We start from the raw sequence: 18,498 nt of genomic DNA, 5'->3' as shown, positions 1-18,498 counted from the left end.
AATTATTTCAACAAATGTCTTATTTTGTGTGCTTATTGTACTTAGGCCTTAGGTCATCATTTGTAGATATTAGTCATTTTTTAAAGACCTATCTTCATGAGACTGATTGATCATTTGCCAGATTGCTTTAGGATGCCATGGCCATTATATTCCTGCCTATTTGTTAAGATATGAGCAATCTACTGTGTAAGTAGTGCAACCATTATGCATGCGATGGTGTGCAAAGCGCATACACTTTATAGCCCTAAACAACAGCACTTCCAACTAATGATGTAGCTACATTGTTATGTAAAATAACTGGTGCAGATGCAGTGGTTGGATATAAAGCAACAATAAATCATCCAGCATTTCCAGGCAGTTGTCTTCTGTGAACTATCCATTACAATCTCCCTGCAGCTGCAGACATGCCCAGAATGAATAATGAATGCCGTTTCCAATGTGCCGGTTATATAACATAACCAAATATTACAGTTCACAGTTCATCAACCTCAATATCCATCATGGCCCCTAAATGAAAAGAGAGAAAAACGATGGGACATGTTGTAATCCATTGCCTGGCAAGGACAACATGAACCTGGAAGAATAATTGCAATAATGAGAACCAAGAAATAAACCCACTGATTCATTAATAAGTGAAACGTACTGACTAGATCAGCCTGTCCTATGGGTCTGATACATCTCTTTTCAGTTTAAAAGAAAAAAGAAAAAAAATGCCTGTTGCTGCCTAGTTCTGTTTCAGCCATTGTCTTGGCCAGAGTCAAATCTGATGTAGGACAATGTGATGAGGCTTAACAGTTGTGACATCATTGTGCAATGAATAAATAAAATGACCAAAATCAAGTATCGTCTAGCTCGAACCAAGAGGTTTATTTTGACTAATAAGCCACAGTTTCAAATGTTCTAGCTCAATACAGACTGGGTTAGACTTAAAGCACCTATAAATAATCAGTTGGCATTAAAAAATAATGGCACTCGCGGGAAGTAAGATACAGTATATTTTCCAAGTGAAATGTAGAAAAGTGAACTGTGGATGCCAAAGACACAACCCTTATTATATAAACATTTATGCAACTTTCTATAGTCTTCAACAATACATAAGACTTTAATAATACATAATACAAATAACAGGGCAGATAGCAAATGCAAATAATAGAAAGAAGATATATATATATTATATATACACACACACACACACAGTACCAGTCAAAAGTTTGGATACACCTAATCATTCATGAGCTTTAAAAAACAACTATTTTCTACACCGTAGAATAATAGTGAAGACATCACAACTACGAAATAACACATATGGAATCATGTAGTAACCAAAAAAGTGTTAAACAAATAAAAAATACATTTGACATTTTAGAATCTACAAATAGCCACCCTTTGCCTTGACAGTTTTGCACACTCTTGGCAGTCTCTCAACCAGCTTCACATGGAATGCTTTTCCAACAGTCTTGAAGGAGTTCCCACATATGCTGAGCAATTGTTGGCTGCTTTTCCTTCACTCTGCCATCCGACTCATCCCAAACATCTCAATTTGGTTGAGGTCGTGGGATTGTGGAGGCCAGGTCATCTGATGCAGCATTCCATCACTCTCCTTCTTGGTCAAATAGCCCTTACACAACCTGGAGGTATGTCGGGTCATTGTCCTATTGAAAAACAAATGATAGTCCAACTAAGCGCAGAATGTTGTGGCAGCCATGCTGGTTAAGTGTGCCTTGAATTCTAAATAAATCAGACAGTGTCACCAGCAAAGCACCAAAGCATCACACCATAACACCTCCTCCTCCATGCTTTACAGTGGGAAATACACATGCGGAGATCATCCGTTCACCCACCATGCGTCTCACAAAGACACGGTGGTTGGAACCAACATTTTCCAATTTGGACTCCAGACCAAAGGACACATTTCCACCGGTCTAATATCCATTGCTCGTGTTTCTTGGCACAAGCAAGTCTCTTCTTCTTATTGGTGTCCTTTAGTAGTGGTTTCTTTGCAGAAATTTGACCATGAAAGCCTGATTCACACAGTCTCCTCTGAACAGTTTATGTTGAGATGTGTCTGTTACTTGAAATCTGTGAAGCATTTATTTGGGCTGCAATTTCTGAGGCTGGTAACTCTAATGAACTTATCCTCTGCAGCAGAGGTAACGCTGGGTCTTCAATTCCTGTGGCGGTCCTCATGAGAGCCAGTTTCATCATAGCACTTGATGGTTTTTGCGACTGCACTTGAAGAAACTTTCACAGTTCTTTAAATTTTCCAGATTGACTGACCTTCATGTCTTAAAGTAATGGTGGATGTTCTTGCCATAATATGGACTTGGTATTTTACCAAATAAGGCTGTCTTTTGTATACCCCCCTACCTTGTCACAACACAACTGATTGGCTCAAACGCATTAAGGAACAACATTCCACAAATTAACTTTTAAGAAGGCACACCTGTAAATTGAAATGCATTTCAGGTGAATAACTCATGAAGCTGGTTGAGAATCCCAAGAGTTTGCAAAGCTGTCATCAAGGCAATTTAAAGAATCTCAAATATAAAATAAATTTTGATTTGTTAACACTTTTTTGGATACTACATGATTCCATATGTGTTACTTCATAGTTTTGATGTCTTCCCTATTATTCTACAATGTAGAAAATAGTGAAAATAAATAAAACCCCATGAATGAGTAGGTGTTCTAAAACTTTTGACCGGTAGTGTATACACAGTTGAAGACAAAAGTTTACATACACTTAGGGTGGGGTCATTAAAACTCATTTTTCAACCACTCCACAAATTTCTTGTTAACATACTATAGTTTTGGCAAGTTGGTTAGGACATCTACTTTGTGCATGACACAAGTACATTTTCCAACAATTTTTTACAGACAGATTATTTCACTTATAATTCACTGTATCACAATTCCAGTGGGTCAGAAGTTTACATACACTAAGTTGACTATGCCTTTAAACAGCTGGGAAAATTCCAGAAAATGGTGTCATGGTTTTAGAAGCTTCTGATGGGCTAATTGGCATAATTTGAGTCAATTGGAGGTGTACCTGTGGATGTATTTCAAGGCCTACCTTCAAACACAGTGCCTCTTTGCTTGACATCATAGGAAAACCAAAAGAAATCAGCCAAGATCTCAGAAAAATTGTAGACCTCCACAAGTCTGGTTCATCCTTGGGAGCAATTTCCAAACGCCTGAAGGTACCATGTTCATCTGTACAAACAATAGTATGCAAGTATAAACACCGTGGGACACCGCAGTCGTCATACCGCTCAGGAAGGAGATGCGTTCTGTCTCCTAGAGATGAACACACTTTGGTGAGTAAAGTGCAAATCTATCCCAGAACAACAAAGGACCTTGTGAAGATGCTGGAGGAAACGGGTACAAAAGTATTTATATCCACAGTAAAACAAGTCCTATTTTGACATAATCTGAAAGGCCTCTCAGCAAGGATGAAACTGCTCCAAAACCGCCATAAAAAAGCCAGACTACGGTTTGCAACTGCACATGGGGACAAATATCGTACTTTTTGGAGAAATGTCCTCTGGTCTGATGAAACAAAAATAGAACTGTTTGGCCATAATGACCATCGTTATGTTTGGAGGAAAAGGGGGAGGCCGAAGAATACCATTCCAACCGTGAAGCATGGGGGTGGCAGCATCATGTTGTGTGGGTGCTTTGCTGCAGGAGGGACTGGTGCACTTCACAAAATAGATGACATCATGAGGCAGGACAATTATGTGGATATATTGAAGCAACATCTCAAGACATCAGTCAAGAAGTTAAAGCTTGGTCGCAAATGGGTCTTCCAAATGGTCAATGACCCCAAGCATATTTCCAAAGTTGTGGCAGAATGGCTTAAGGACAACAAAGTCAAGATACTGGAGTGGCCATCACAAAGCTCTGACCTCAATCCTATAGAAAATGTGTGGGCAGAACTGAAAAAGTGTGTGCGAGCAAGGAGGCCTACAAACCTGACTCAGTTACACCAGCTCTGTCAGGAGGAATGGGCCAAAATTCACCCAACTTATTGTGGGAAGCTTGTGGAAGGCTACCTGAAACTTCAAACAATTGAAAGGCAATGCCACCAAATACTAATTAAGTGTATGCAAACTTCTGACCCACTGGGAATGTGATGAAAGAAATAAAAGCTGAAATAAATCATTCTTTCTACTATTATTCTGACATTTCACATTCTTAAAATCCTAACTGACCTAAACCAGGGAATTTTTACTAGGATTAAATGTCAGGAATTGTGACAAACTGAGTTTAAATGTATTTGGCTAAGGTGTATGTAAATTTCGGACTTCAACTGTATTCACAGTATATCTCATTGTTTTTTCATCTTCATGGAATTGATCAGTTCTCTCATCACTGCCATAGTCTCTGTGTGCTGTTGCTGCAGAAGGCTTCGCAGCTGATTAAAGCGCTCCTCTGCCCTCCTTTCCCTCTCCTCTTGCAATCGTTTGTCCTCCTCCCTGTAACCCTGAAAGACATCCAAGATGTTTGCCATCCTCCTTCTCTTCCGCCCACTGGCTCCAACATGGAGGGGGTTTCCTGTATGTGAAGAGGAGAAGGAGGCAGAAGTGGAGGGGGGACTGACAATGTCAGTGGGGCTCGCCGGCACCTCCACAATGTGTAACAGATTCTGGCTTATGTCCTCAACCCCTGCATCTGCCTCAGCATCTCCCATGCTGCCATCAGGCTCGGGGGAGTCTTCAGATAGTTGAAGGCTGAGCCGGTGGCCTATGAGGTCCTGGAGCCTGTTGAAGTAGGCCGGAAGCTTCCGCTTTGCCATGTCAGCCTTCTCTGGGTGGAGGATGTACTCCTTGTACGCCCTCGATAGGTTCCGCCATTTCTGGAAGCATCGCTCCCCCGCCTGCTCAGGCACATCACTGATGGGGAAGCCTTGCTCCTTTAGCCTGCTAGCTATGATCTCAAAGATCCTCTTGGTTCGGGTCTTGTTCTCCCTGATTAGTCCCTGGATCTCTGGAGAGCTGTACAGCTCTACTAAAGCCTCCGTTGCCTCAATGTCCTGACTGATCATTTTCCGCTCCGACCACACAGGCAGGGACCCACCGTTCTCAGCAGCTGGAGACATGGATAGGAAGACAAAAATATAGACTTATTACGTAAATATGATTTTGAAAATGGCTGCGTCCTTTTCAGTTATAGGCCAACTGCTAAGATTCAACATCATAACAAATTTACCTCTGTCATCCCCAAGCCATGACCTCCTCCTCCCCTTTTGGAGTTGATTCTCTGCCCTCTCCTCCATTGTATTTGACTGGAGTATCTTGGGATGTGGGACCCGTTCGCTCCTGGACTTCCTGGCTAGCGGTTCAGGCTCAGTGGTGCCTGCATGGACTCCAATCTCTGCCTCTGGGCTGCAGGTGGAGGGTAATCCGAGGTTGACTGGATGGCCTGATGGGACTACAATAGCATAGAGGGGCAGGCTTGGAGTTGGTGCTACAGCTTTAGGCTTCAGCTTGGCCAACGCCCTGGCTGGGGTGTCAGCAGCAGCCAGCTTGGAGCTCAGCCTCTGGCCCATGAGTGCATGGAACTGGTCATAGAACTCGGGCTGTTTCCTGCGTCCAGCGTCAGTCCTCTTGGACGCCAGCACATAGTCTTTGTACGTGCGCTCCATGTTGCGCCACTTTTGGAAGCATCGCTTGCCAGCCTGCCAGGAGTTCTCACTGATCAGGAAGCCCTGTGCCTCCATCCGACTGGCAATGATCTCAAAGATCTGCTTGGTTCTGGTTGTCCGGTCGTTCAGTAGGCTCTGGATTTCTGGGGACCCATAGTGCTCGATGAGGGTCTGGGTGGCCTCCCGGTCCCGGGCTGTAACATTCCAGGGGCTTGACCACACTCGTGAGTCCTTTTCAACTGTTGTGGAGGGAGACAAGATGATCATTCAAAACCCCAAGTTCAACTTGATCAGCCTCTGACGGGTAAGCACCTTAAAACTGCTTATAACAATATAAACAAACATTCTTACATAATAAAATGACAACATCCTCTTCATTAACTATATTTGTGCATAAAGCGACATGTTGATATATGAAGTATTAATTTCAAAAAGGTGACAACGGGTTTGATATTGCCATTCATTGTTTGAGCTTCTCCATGTATTTTGCAACATGGCTCCCCCTGGTGGTCAAAATGTATTTCGATTATCTTCATCTTTCCTTCAAAGTCACTCATACTAATGAATTTCTTAGAGTAACTATTTAGGAGATCTTAGATCAGTGATATGGGTAGAAAAGTACACACATTGTAGCACTCTGGAAAGCAATAAAATAAGTTTGGTAGTTAACTAGAGGGCTGGCAAAGGGATGAGGCTGGTAGGTGTGTTACCTGTGGCCAAGTTGCTAACGATGGTGTCCTGGGACATGCGGTGTAATCGGTCCATGTAGTCATCACTGTACCATACCCGCAGCCTCTCTCCCACTGACAGGTCACGGCACACCTGGAAGTAGATATGCTCGCCATGCTGGAAGGCTGTCAGGTTTCGCTCAATGTCCTCTGAAGAATTTCGGACATACCTCATCCAGTTGGCTTTGGTTTCGTCGCTAACATCAATGGATTTGTATGAGTTGTTTTTGTCCACCAACTAGGGATAAACATCATTGACATAAATACATAGATGCGAGAGCCTTAAAGTTACAAATGGTGCATGAAGTTAGGAAGACAATTTCATGAGGCATACCATATACTAGTGAAAAGTGATTTTCAGAACATAGTAAGGTTTGTGGATTCAACTCACCGTCCCGGAGAAGAAACCAGAGGACTTGTCCTGTGACATCACTTCACCCTGGTAAGGACCGAATAGTGCCCCCCTGGGAATGTCTTTGTCTACGCAGCATACGTCCACCTCGCTGCCTTCCTGAATGACCTCAATGCCATTAGGGGTAGTAAGGGCGGCACGGTTTGGGACGCCCACTGGCACAGGGGTGTCAGGCACAAAAACTGGAGGGCCATGTGTGGGGCATTCATCAATAAAATATTCTTTGCACTCTTCACAAACTGTAAGACATGACAAGGGTACATTTTAGGCAATATAATTTTAAGGTAAATTATTTTTTTTAAATTACAGCAATGATGCATGAATTAAAAAATAATACCACAGCAACAATATAAGTTGTAGAGTACATTTCATTAGCAATAAAAATGCAATATTCACATAAAAAAATTATAGGCCGAGTGGCACTGGGAAATGTATCAAAGTATCAGAACAAATGAAACAGTTAAACATAGTTTTGCTGCTCTTAGTCATAGTCTCAGGCTCTTTGTACAAGTCTGTGTGTAAAGGCACTGGACAGAAATAGCTAATACTCACACCAGAAGTAACATTTTTGATGTCTCTCAATGGTGAAAAGCAAGTGGTCGACTTTCAATCTCTGGTTGGCTCCTTCAGTCTCAAAGGACTCAATGTCTTTTATTTCACTATAAGATATAGCAAATCAAAATACAAACGCTGAGTGTCAAACGTTTTATTTTATTTGTATAACTGCACCCGATTAGCATCCTTTTAATTCAACTAACCTGCAAAGATGGGCTATCAATGCAGCAGATATTAAAACAGACTCGGTTATATGAAAACCAGTGGAGGCCACAGAGGGGAGGACGACTCATAATAATGGCAAGAATGGAATCAAACACCTGGTTTTCATGTGCTTAATTCCTTTTACTCCATTCCAGCCATTATTATGAGCCATCCTTCCCTCAGCAGCCTCCACTGATCAAAACAGCAAAATAGTAGAGGATGGAACACATAGCCACTACTAGGCTATCCAGCTGATCCAACCCGCTTGCTTACAGCTGCACTAGGGTCAGACAGGCTTTCTGTGTAGATTAAGACACATCAGAGCCGGCGTGAGATATGGCTCGCAAAACGTACCTCAATCCAGGGATGAGAAATACGTTGTACTCCGAATTGTCCCATTATCCCAACTGTTATACCGAGAAGATTGAACAACTGCTATTTCAAATAACAGCGGAGCCGGCCCAAGATATGGCTCGCAAAACGCAGTGGTGGAAAAAGTACCAAATTGTCATACTTGAGTAAAAGTAAAGATACCTTAAAAGAAAATGACTCAAGTAAAAGTCACCCACTAAAATTCTACTTGAGTAAAAGTATTTGATTTTAAATATACTTAAGTATCAAAAGTAAATGTAATTGGTCAAATATACTTGTTAAAAGTAATTTCAAATTCCCTATATTAAGCAAACCAGACAGCAAAATGTTCTTGTTTTTTTATTGAAGGACAGCCAGGGGCACACTCCAACACTCAGACAAAATTAACAAACAAAGCATTTGTGTTTAGTGAGTCCACCAGATCAGAGGCAATAGAGATGACCCGGGATGTTCTCTTGATAAGTGCATACATTTGACACTTTTCCTGTCCTGCTAGTCATTCAAAGTATAATGAGTACTTTTGAGTGTCCAGGAGAAATATATGGAGTAAAAAGTACATTATTTTCTTTAGGAATCCCCAAAAATACATTAGTAATACTTTAAAGTGATTTTACTAAAGTACTTTACACCACTAGCAAAACATACCTCAGTACAGGGATGAGAAATGCGTTGCACTCCGAATTGTCCCATTATCTCTGTTACACAGAGAATATTGAACGATTGATCTAGGAGCATTTGTTCAATCTTCTCTGTTTAACAGTTGGGATAATGGGACAATTCAGAGTACAACACATTTGTCATCCCTGGATTGAGGTACTTTTCCAGAGCCATATCTCGCGCCAGCACTGCGGTGTATTACTTTACACAGGAAGCCTGACCGACCCTAGCCTGTCTGCAGCTGTAAGCAAGCGGGTCGGATCTGCTGGCTACTAGGCCAAATTGATTCATATTACTACTTAGTGCATAGTTCTGCTTCTGTTGAATGGTCCTGGATGGCAAGTGACTCTGCCATAGTGCATAGGTCCCCAGACTCCCCACCTCAGCATACCATGGCAGGTCTGTTGGTAGAAAAAATATAATATAATGGCAGTCCATGAATACAGGTGGCTCAGGTAATACATTTAGGCCAAGTATTTAAAATAAACTCGACATTCAATTTCAGTCTGGCAGTGGCAAAACCATAAACGGGACTGTGGTGCTTGCTTTATGAGATAACATACATGAGTTCCTATTGCCGCTGACAAATTAACTGTTGTAAATTAGCTAGTTGGGAAATAACAAAAACAGCAAAGCACGGTAGCTAATGACCCATGCCTATAACATGTAATCATGTGACTTTCTAACCATTCGAATTATGATAAATATAGCATTTACGATGTGCGAGAAAGGACACGTTTCCTGTCGGAATGTTTAGGAAGACAGGAACTTGAGGACTTCCGGATTCTGTCCTTGGCTGGAGAACGATGATTTTCCCGGAGTTTTCAAATTGAAAAAAATAATGCTACAAAATGGCCAAGAACCTGTGGAAATCCTGAGTTAATTGAAATAATATTTTCGAGTTATTGCCGCGAATCGAACGTCTATTTGAAAGATGTTTGATATCCCAACCGGCGTTGTATCATGTCCACATTGTCGTCGACGGGTTAGTCAGACAACAATGTTGTATGCACAACGCAAATACAGTAACGTTAGTTTGAGTTTGTTAGCATCATCAGTGCCACCAATAATAAATAAAAACACGTTGATAACGTTCGTTAATAGCTAACTACCAAGTTAAATAACTACTGTTACTAGATTTCTGACATACTCAAGCCTGTTCCAGCGATCTACTGAAACATAGCTCGTTAGCTTGCTACTCGCCAGTTAATAGTTGGCTTGTGCTTCATAATAATTTGTTGCCTGTGTCACGAAGTCATTGACAAACTTACTCACGGTCCCTTGTCGACGTGAACTATTTCCAGTTAAGCAGGCCAACTATTGTTAGTGAGCAAACTCGATTACATTAGCTAATTGTTTTGTCAGGGGCTTACATTAGCGCTGAAATGTGTTGCCTTGTCCGCGCATGCTCAGGCTTACACACATTGTCACGACGAATCTTGTCACCCACCGGGGGACTCATGTTGGCAGCTCCAAGCAATCACGTATGCATGTCACACACAATTATTGATAAACGATGGCCATAAATCTCAGCTATATACGTTGTGTATGTGGCTGCAGTTGCTTATACAGTACTGTATTATACTGACAATGACAGCTTGAAACACAAGTCAAGGAGATATGTTTCCACTTCCTATGCAGCTAGTCATTATAACTGATATCCAAAACGTGCATTTTTGTGTCATTGTAAGCTTGACATTGTACACGACATTCAAAACATTTGCATTTTTGTGAGTCTACATTTTGTGGCTATAGAGATTTTTTATTTATTTAACCTTTAACTAGGCAAGTCCGTTTAAGAACAAATTCTTATTTACAATGATGGCCTATGAACGGTGGGTTAACTGCCTTGTTCAGGGGCAGAACGACAGATTTTTTTTTACCTTGTCAGCTTGGGGATTCAATCTAACAATCTTTTAGTTACTGGCCCAACGCTCTAACTACTAGGCTACCTGCCACCCGATAGGATGGACTCTCTGGGTATGAGGGGCCCATCCCTAAACCAGGACTCACTACACAGTGTGCTGAATGCTGTTCCTCGTGGACTGACAGTGGGCCCCTCTCTAGCAAATGATGGCCAGTTGGGGCTCTGGTGTGTAGGACATGCTCTGCAGAAAGGGATGCTTCTGGGCGTGGAAGACCAAAGCAACACCTTTGACCAAAGTGAAGACTTTACAGAGGTATGTATCAGAGTGGTTGTGATGGCGGAGGCACACACTTGCTCAAGTTTCTATAACATTGCAAGTGTATTGAATGTAACACATTTGTTGTCGTCAGAGCTTGATGGAAGAAGTGTATCAGACGGTAATCAAGGGGAGTCTTTGGGACAGGTGCTATTGGATAAGGTAGGTGTCTCTAGGTAAAAAAATAAATCAACAAATGGTTATTTTTTGGTAGTGCTCAGCTGTATCAAACACATGAACATTACTGTCATAATTAATTTGGTAATTGGGAGGGAGAAACCCGCTTTCTTTGTTTTATGCAGATTTGCCTGTAATGCAAGGAGGAAAGGTGAACATAATATTGCTGTTCATGAGGTGAATGGAAGTCTCTTTCTAAGGGCCTGCAAAGACATCAACCCAAGGACAGAGCTTCTGCTTTAGAGTTTCCTAGCTGATCCTCTGGAACACGTATGGAAGCCAAGGAGGGTTACTAACAACACCAGGCAAACCTCGCAAACATGTTACACCTCGCAAGTCCAGAGAGGATGGATCCCCAGGTGTAAACTCCACAGAGCAAGAGCTCAAGCTTATAGGTAGCCTGACACCCACATTCAATAGCATTCTTAATGCACACTAACTAATAAATATTGTACAAATAAGGATTTTATTTTATGAAATGATTACATTTTATATTTGGATAGTTGTTTTTGAAATGTTACGTGGAAGATTTTGTATGTCTTACAGAGCCTGAGGAGCACACTGAAGATTGAGACATGTCAACTTCTCCACTAGGGTTTACAGAGTCTATGGTGGTGGAGGAGGAGAAAAGCCAGACTGGAATGAAAAGGAGCAAACCTCTTATCTACAAAATGAACAAGAGATGTGTGAGAGACTCTCATTCCAGTGGTGAGAAAACAATGGAACAGAATAGAGACGTTCGCTCTTGCAAAATAATAAAATCAGAACGTTTCATTCCAGAAATAACCAATGTGTTATGCTTTGAGGACAAACTTGTGAGTCCTGCTGACGAGCCTTCAAAGAGTAGTGAAGAACCAGATAATGTGGTAAGAAAACCCCAGGAGATGAAGGGGCCACAGGTTGTCAGGGCCAGTTGCAGACTGGCTGCTAAACCCAGGAAGGTGCATTCATTAGTCAGCTGCATCCACAAGCGTCTTCAAGTGTGCAAAAATGGGTATCTGGATCGTCAAGTGACATTGGAGATTACGTCCAGAGTTGGTGATGAAAATGGACGAGCTTGCAAAAGAAACAGATATAAAAGCTGGAGACAATATAAGCTCAGATGAAATCCCAAAGGATCTTGACAAAGGGGGGAAGCAAGACACAGAGGAGCTTATGATGGCTCCAGACCTATTTAACACCAGGGAAAGGAGGTACCAGGGAAAGAAGCTAGCTAACGCCCTAGCAGCTCTGGAGTCTAGCCACTCTGCCTCTGCTAGAGGCAGACCTAGAAAGACCCCTCGCAAAACAGAGGTCAAGCCATGGGTCGATGTCCCTGAAGAGAACATGGTGAGTCAGACAGTAGTGTATGTTCAGGCCATTGAATACTTGCCTAATTCATGGGAGGTTATTGTCAGCACCTGTGACTCATATCATGATGGTTACATATCTCCTGTGGTAATAGAGGAAGGTTTGGAACAGGATGTGGGCCAATTCCAGCTAAATGAGAATATCATTGAGATAATTGTCTCAGACTCTAATGATAAGTGCATTGTGGTAAGGGAGCACAAAACACACAGCAACCTGGTGATGCTACAGAGACAATAGAGATCGAAACGGGAGTTTAAAACTGCAATTCACACCATTTTGCTTTCTGTTGCTGTTTAATTAAATCTTCAAATAAAACCAAGAATGTGAATAAAAACTATTTTTGCATTCTAGATGTACTATACCTAAAAGAAGACAATAAGCAGTACTTACTTGGAAAATACCTTTTTCATGAATATCAAATATGATATGATAAATGATATCACCATCAGGATACTCCATTTAGATTACCGGTACTGGAGAAGGGAGACAGCTGTGAACGAGTTAAAGATATAAGCTAATATTGACTCACATTTGTGGTGGACCTTATCTAGCCACTACCTGCAGCAAATGTTCTTTTCAAGGACTACTAAAACTACCTGCCCCTGTATTTTAGGAAATGTCTTAATGGTTACAAAGAGAAATCCTCATGAATAGTTTTCTTTTTTATCTGACCAAAATATATTTGATCTCTGGAGATTGTTTATGAAGGCTTTTTAAATAGCTTTACTGTATTTTAACACACTGTTGTAAATATGAGCCCATCAACAATATTATCATTATTGTCGAAGACTCCAATTAAAAGAGAGAAAATAAATACCTCTGTGGTGGCTTTACAACAGTTGTATGTGTTTTTGAACACAACTTTTGACTTTTCACCTCTTTCTCCAATGCTTCATTCAATATTTGGGTGCAAATTTTTCGATGGTTGGGACAGTCTGAGACTGAATCAGCAAACATTCTGGTTTGGAGTGTGTGTTTGCTATGCCTGTCTATGCAGCTTAGCGGCACACACTATCATAGTCTAAATTAGCAGATAGGGGTGTTTTAAAAGGTTGATTTATTGTGTATTTGTTTTTGACATTGCCTTTTAAGTCTTTATCATTTGGTATTCTGCTTGTAATTACTGAATATAATTTCTTTATATATAAAGTAATCCATGAGTAGGCCCTGACAGATAATAAACAATTGAGAAAGCAATTCTTGACATTGGGTGGAAAGCTTATCCATGGTCATATGTAGTAGTTTAAACTTTAATGGAAATATTGAATGCAACATTGTATGTGACATGGCCCAGATGGGAGGCGCAGCCCCGAGTCAGTCTTAGTATAGTGGTTCAATATTAACCAGGTGGATTCAATGTAACAGAAAGTGGGGTGTTTCAATGAGTACTGGATTTTGAGGGGGTGAGAAGGTTTGGTGATGTCCTAGGTTTTGCAAGGAGTTCTGTCTTAACTATCCATAAGAATGGGTCAAATACCCGCAACTCTCATTTTCACTCTACTATTTTCTTCTACTCTTCAGATCACCCTTTGTGAAAATGGTAAGATACCAGCTTTTATTTGCCAACCCAGAGAGCACAAAAGCAAGAAAGTTTCGAAAATATCGATATTTAGAAAATGTATACCCCTTAAACTGTTACTCCTTGATGTGAATTAGGCTATTTGTCTGTTTTAATATCACTAAACAATGGGTTGAGTTATCAAATATTTGTTTATAGTATTTCTTAATAGCAAAGAGGCCTCACAGGTTTTTATCCGTGCTAAACGGGCAAATTCCTTCCTTGAGGAGTTGAAACCTGGGAACTTGGAACGGGAGTGCATCGAGGAGATCTGTGACCATGAAGAAGCCCGTGAAGTCTTTGAAAAGCCTGACAAGACGGTGAGAATTTCTGGCTCGTTAGATTGAAGTATTATGGAAAGCAAATTCATATTCACCTTGGTTTACTAGTAACTAAAACAGGAGCTTTATGTTTACCTGGGTAACACTATGTTAATTTGCATAATAAAGTATGATTATAGTATTTCTCCCCAAATAACTGTCTAAATTGATCTTTCTCAATATAGAAGGCCTTTTGGGGCAACTATTTGGGTAAGTATTTGTGTTTTCTATCAAAACCTTATCCATGGAATGTGTGCAGTCATCAGTCACAACACCAATGTAAATATATGATATTGAACCAGAACAAAGTGCAACTGAGATGTGAGTCAACTTGGTTGAGGAATAGGCTTTAGCCCCAGTGTTGGTGACCCCACAAGTTTTGCTCTTCCCACACATGCTGTGCTCTTTATACTTAAAGAATAAACATTAATATCGACTTTGGCAGTGATAAGCAAGTAGAGGCAAGTATTTCCTCATGTTTTCTAATTCTGCTTGTCTTCTTCACAGCATGCAAAGGCACTTCACTGCTGAGAACCAAGGACAATATAAATACAGTGAGGGGGTGTATTCATCTCGATGGTAATACTTATGGCCTGATTACACTGTGCATTTCAAATATGTCAATGATTTTGTGACAAAATGTTAATGTTTGTGTTGAAACCAGCTAAAAAGTGTGAGGAATCTACCAGGAAAATTGTATAATGTTAAAGATCAATTTTTTGAGCAGGACATCCTGTTTCTCAAATATTATGTGGGCCTGCATCTTACAGGATGGTGCTCAGTGGGCATTGGTGAGAACTACAACGGCACCATCTTCACTACTTCCTCGGGAAAAACATGCCAGTACTGGTCCAGTAACTTCCCACACAGAATTACGTATGTATTATTGACCCCATAACTTGAGGGATGTAATTTCAAAGTTGTCCCATTCTTGCTGTGTCATTGCTGAGGGGTAACATCTCTTCTTAGGGAGTTCAATACTTTGCTGGATGAGACCCTGTATGAGAACTATTGCAGGAACCCAGACAAAACTCCTGAAGGACCTTGGTGCTTCACCAGGGATCCCACAGTCAGGAGAGAGCAATGTATCGTTCCAAAATGTGGTATGATTTCCCTACTGCATAAAATAACCATCATTTGGCTGCATGTTGTTGCTTAGCTGGGTGTGCTTTTACACTGACAATACGGTAGTTTCTATGCGTCCTTGCTCAACAACAAAGTGCAGAGCATGTTGCAATATGTCTTAGCGGTCCTCTATTGTGATTGTTCCCTTACAGGGGAGCCTTGGGTACCCCCAAAAGTATCCGCTGCAGTGGATGGGAAAGTCACGTACACCAAGAAGGACTGCATGGCCAACAATGGCTTGGATTATACTGGGGATCTCTCAGTTACCATGAACGGCCAAAAGTGTCTGCCTTGGGCCTCCCCAAAGGCATTGGCACTCAGCAAAGGAAAGGATTTCATCCCAGAGGTCAAACTTGTGGCGAACCACTGTAGAAACCCTGACGGAGATATGGAGGGACCCTGGTGCTTTGTGGACCAGCATGGAAATACCACTGTGGACTACTGTGACCTTGAAATGTGTGGTGAGCTGTTTCACTGAGCTGAACACTTGTTCCAGTTGTAAACGATTCACTTAAAATGTTAGGACTCTGAAGAAAAATATCTGACAGGTATCATAAATGCTTTTTACTGGGAGTGCTGGACTGTTGTTCTCTTTCAGATGACCCAATAGATAACTATGAGGAGGCGGCTGGCGGAAGGGAAAGGACAACACTCTCTGGGCCCAGAAAAACCTTCTTCAGCCCTCGGAGCTTTGGCAGTGGAGAGATGGGTAAGTAGTATAATTTTGGACATAAAGTGTAAGGTACGGCAGACCAAGGAGGAAAGTGTCTATTTTCATGACTTTGAATTAAACTCTGTTTTATTTTCAGTGTGCGGGGAGCGACCCATGTTTGAGAAGATAAGTAAGAAGGACGGTAGAGAGCAAGAACTGATTGACTCCTACCAAGGAGGCCGTATTGTTAAAGGGATTGATGCAGAAGTGGCCAGTGCACCATGGTAATGAAATGAATAGATATTCAAAACACCACATTTATTCTATTGCTTTACGTAGGACTACTACTTAGGATTATGGTCATCATGTTTGACCATATACACGGTGGGAGCGGGAAAGGAAGTTATCTCTGTCTATCATTTAGAGGATATGTTTTGGGGTTGTCAATGCATTGCCCAATTAAAAGAATGGAGTGGCTGCCGATTTGACTTTTCTGCACCTTTCTTCCAGACAGCTAAAGGCCCGAAGCTTTTGCACATGCGAGATTCTCTACTTTATACACAGTCTCTGTTCTACTCATAGAGAACAGGGCTACTCTGGCGAATGGTGCCCGTTTAATAACGTTAGATCAATGCTGAATCAATGTCTGCAAGAACACATAATGATAGGAGCCTATTCTACATAACATGCCCAAATATAATAGCATAGTAACGTTACTGTAAGACAAAAAAACACCACCTAATTTCTTATGAGATTTTAGGATGATTGTGTCTGAGAGTGTTTTTTTTTTCTCATGTGGCCAAAACTCTAAAGTACGCCACTAGGCAAAATATGTGCTTCGATTGAAACTAAACACAGGTAGGCTATGCTACAGTTTGTAAACACAATCTGCTCTAAAAATACACTCACTCACAATACATTCATTCAAAACAAAACTGTAGGCTACTTTAAACGGTAGCCTATAACTCAAGACTTAAATGCATATCCCCATGGAACTCATTGAGATCAGATGGTTGGTATGCAGATGCTGCATAGATGTTTCACCTGTAAAACCTGAATAATTATAATTTCACGATTGACAGTGAGAAATGCATAAGGCCGGAAAAGTCAAATCCGGAGCCTCTGCCTTAAAAGAAAGACACAGATGTAATTTGGCAGAAGGAAATGATGATGCCTGTTATTCATGGATGCTTTGATGTCAGGCAGGTGATGTTGTACAAGAAAAGCCCCCAGGAGCTTCTGTGTGGGGCCAGTCTAATCAGTGATGAGTGGATCCTCACTGCAGCCCACTGCATCCTCTACCCACCATGGAACAAAAACTTCACCATCAATGACATCCTGGTCCGCCTTGGCAAACATAACAGAGCTAAGTGAGTGATTATCTCCTATTTTCCCATTTTATCTGTATTAAACAAACAATACACATCGACTTTTGCACAGTGCAACAGTGAACCAAGACATGCCATAAGACGTGACGAAACAATAATATAGCCATACCAAAACGTTCTTGGGTAATACCCTATTTCAACCTAATCCCAGGTTTGAGAAGGGCACAGAGAAGATTGTGGCCATTGATGAGATAATTGTCCACCCCATGTACAACTGGAAGGAGAACCTGAACCGGGACATCGCTCTGCTGCACATGAGGAGGCCCGTTACTTTCACCGATGAGATTCATCCTGTCTGTCTACCAACCAAGCAGGTTGCTAAGACGTAAGAGAGTGTAATGTAGCTATCAGTAATGATTAAATATGAAAACATTTCGGAGCTTTTTCACATACTAGCAATGGTAGCATCCTTTTTTCTATTTCTCCTAGACTGATGTTTGCTGGCTATAAAGGCCGTGTGACAGGCTGGGGGAACCTTTATGAGACATGGACTTCCTCCCCCAAGTCTCAACCCACAGTTCTCCAGCAGATCCATCTACCCATCGTTGAACAGGATATCTGCAGAGCCTCTACCTCTATCCGCATCACTGACAACATGTTCTGTGCTGGTGAGTAGCAGTTCTCATCTCAGAATGGGAATTGCTGTATACTGTAGCTCAAGTCCATCCAATGTGTTAACCAAAAGTGAATTTGTGCAGTGTGACTTGGTGAACCACAAGTGTTACAATTAGTATGACGCTTCATCATAATGCCCATGTACTTTTCAGGCTTCAAACCAGAGGAACAGAAAACTGGTGATGCTTGTGAAGGGGACAGCGGTGGTCCCTTTGTCATGAAGGTATACAACTAGAGAAACACGAACTTCACTCATTAGATGTCTTGCATATTCCTTTATATTTGATATACGCATGAGAATGACTTATATCCTCATTCACAGAACCCAGATGACAACCGTTGGTATCAGATCGGCATTGTGTCCTGGGGAGAAGGATGTGACAGGGATGGGAAATATGGATTCTACACCCATCTTTTCCGTATGAGAAGGTGGATGAAGAAGGTTATTGACAAAACAGGCGGTGATGATGATGATGATTGATTGTTATTTCTTCTCATTTTCTCTACTTGCAAACTGATGTAATATTGGAAATAAACGTGTGTTCCTGATCATGA

The 18,498-nt window shown here is 41.4% G+C and overlaps 2 protein-coding genes across 6 annotated transcripts; one reads left to right on the top strand and one right to left on the bottom strand.

The window, feature by feature from the left end:
- Positions 1-843: 843 nt before the first annotated feature.
- LOC135547043 (uncharacterized) lies at positions 844-12,831 on the bottom strand. Of its 5 annotated transcripts, none has more exons than XM_064975637.1 (7): positions 12,676-12,831; positions 8,872-8,976; positions 7,340-7,446; positions 6,767-7,026; positions 6,358-6,613; positions 5,212-5,886; positions 844-5,091 (listed from the first exon to the last, which is right to left on the bottom strand). In XM_064975637.1, the coding sequence occupies exons 2-7, from the start codon at positions 8,928-8,930 to the stop codon at positions 4,331-4,333; spliced, it is 2,118 nt and encodes a 705-aa protein (XP_064831709.1). In that variant the 5' UTR covers positions 8,931-8,976; positions 12,676-12,831; the 3' UTR covers positions 844-4,330. The 5 variants fall into 5 exon arrangements, with proteins under 5 accessions (XP_064831709.1, XP_064831689.1, XP_064831727.1 ...); XM_064975617.1 differs by lacking the exon at positions 12,676-12,831 and adding an exon at positions 9,847-10,045; XM_064975655.1 differs by lacking the exon at positions 12,676-12,831 and adding an exon at positions 9,847-10,045 and having other exon boundaries at positions 8,875-8,976.
- Positions 12,832-13,646: 815 nt separating this feature from the next.
- On the top strand, positions 13,647-18,498 carry LOC135547062 (prothrombin-like). The gene is made up of 14 exons (XM_064975668.1): positions 13,647-13,825; positions 14,003-14,163; positions 14,349-14,373; positions 14,671-14,742; positions 14,934-15,039; positions 15,133-15,266; positions 15,441-15,749; positions 15,887-15,997; positions 16,098-16,224; positions 17,143-17,310; positions 17,480-17,653; positions 17,758-17,936; positions 18,096-18,166; positions 18,266-18,498. Exons 1-14 carry the CDS (start codon positions 13,750-13,752, stop codon positions 18,422-18,424), a joined length of 1,872 nt encoding a protein of 623 aa, XP_064831740.1. The 5' UTR covers positions 13,647-13,749; the 3' UTR covers positions 18,425-18,498.

Source organism: Oncorhynchus masou, chromosome 1 (assembly GCF_036934945.1).
Source record: "Oncorhynchus masou masou isolate Uvic2021 chromosome 1, UVic_Omas_1.1, whole genome shotgun sequence".
NCBI classification, from domain to species: domain Eukaryota; kingdom Metazoa; phylum Chordata; class Actinopteri; order Salmoniformes; family Salmonidae; genus Oncorhynchus; species Oncorhynchus masou.
Note: the sequence above shows the minus strand (reverse complement) of the source record. Positions and strands in the feature narration are given on the sequence as shown.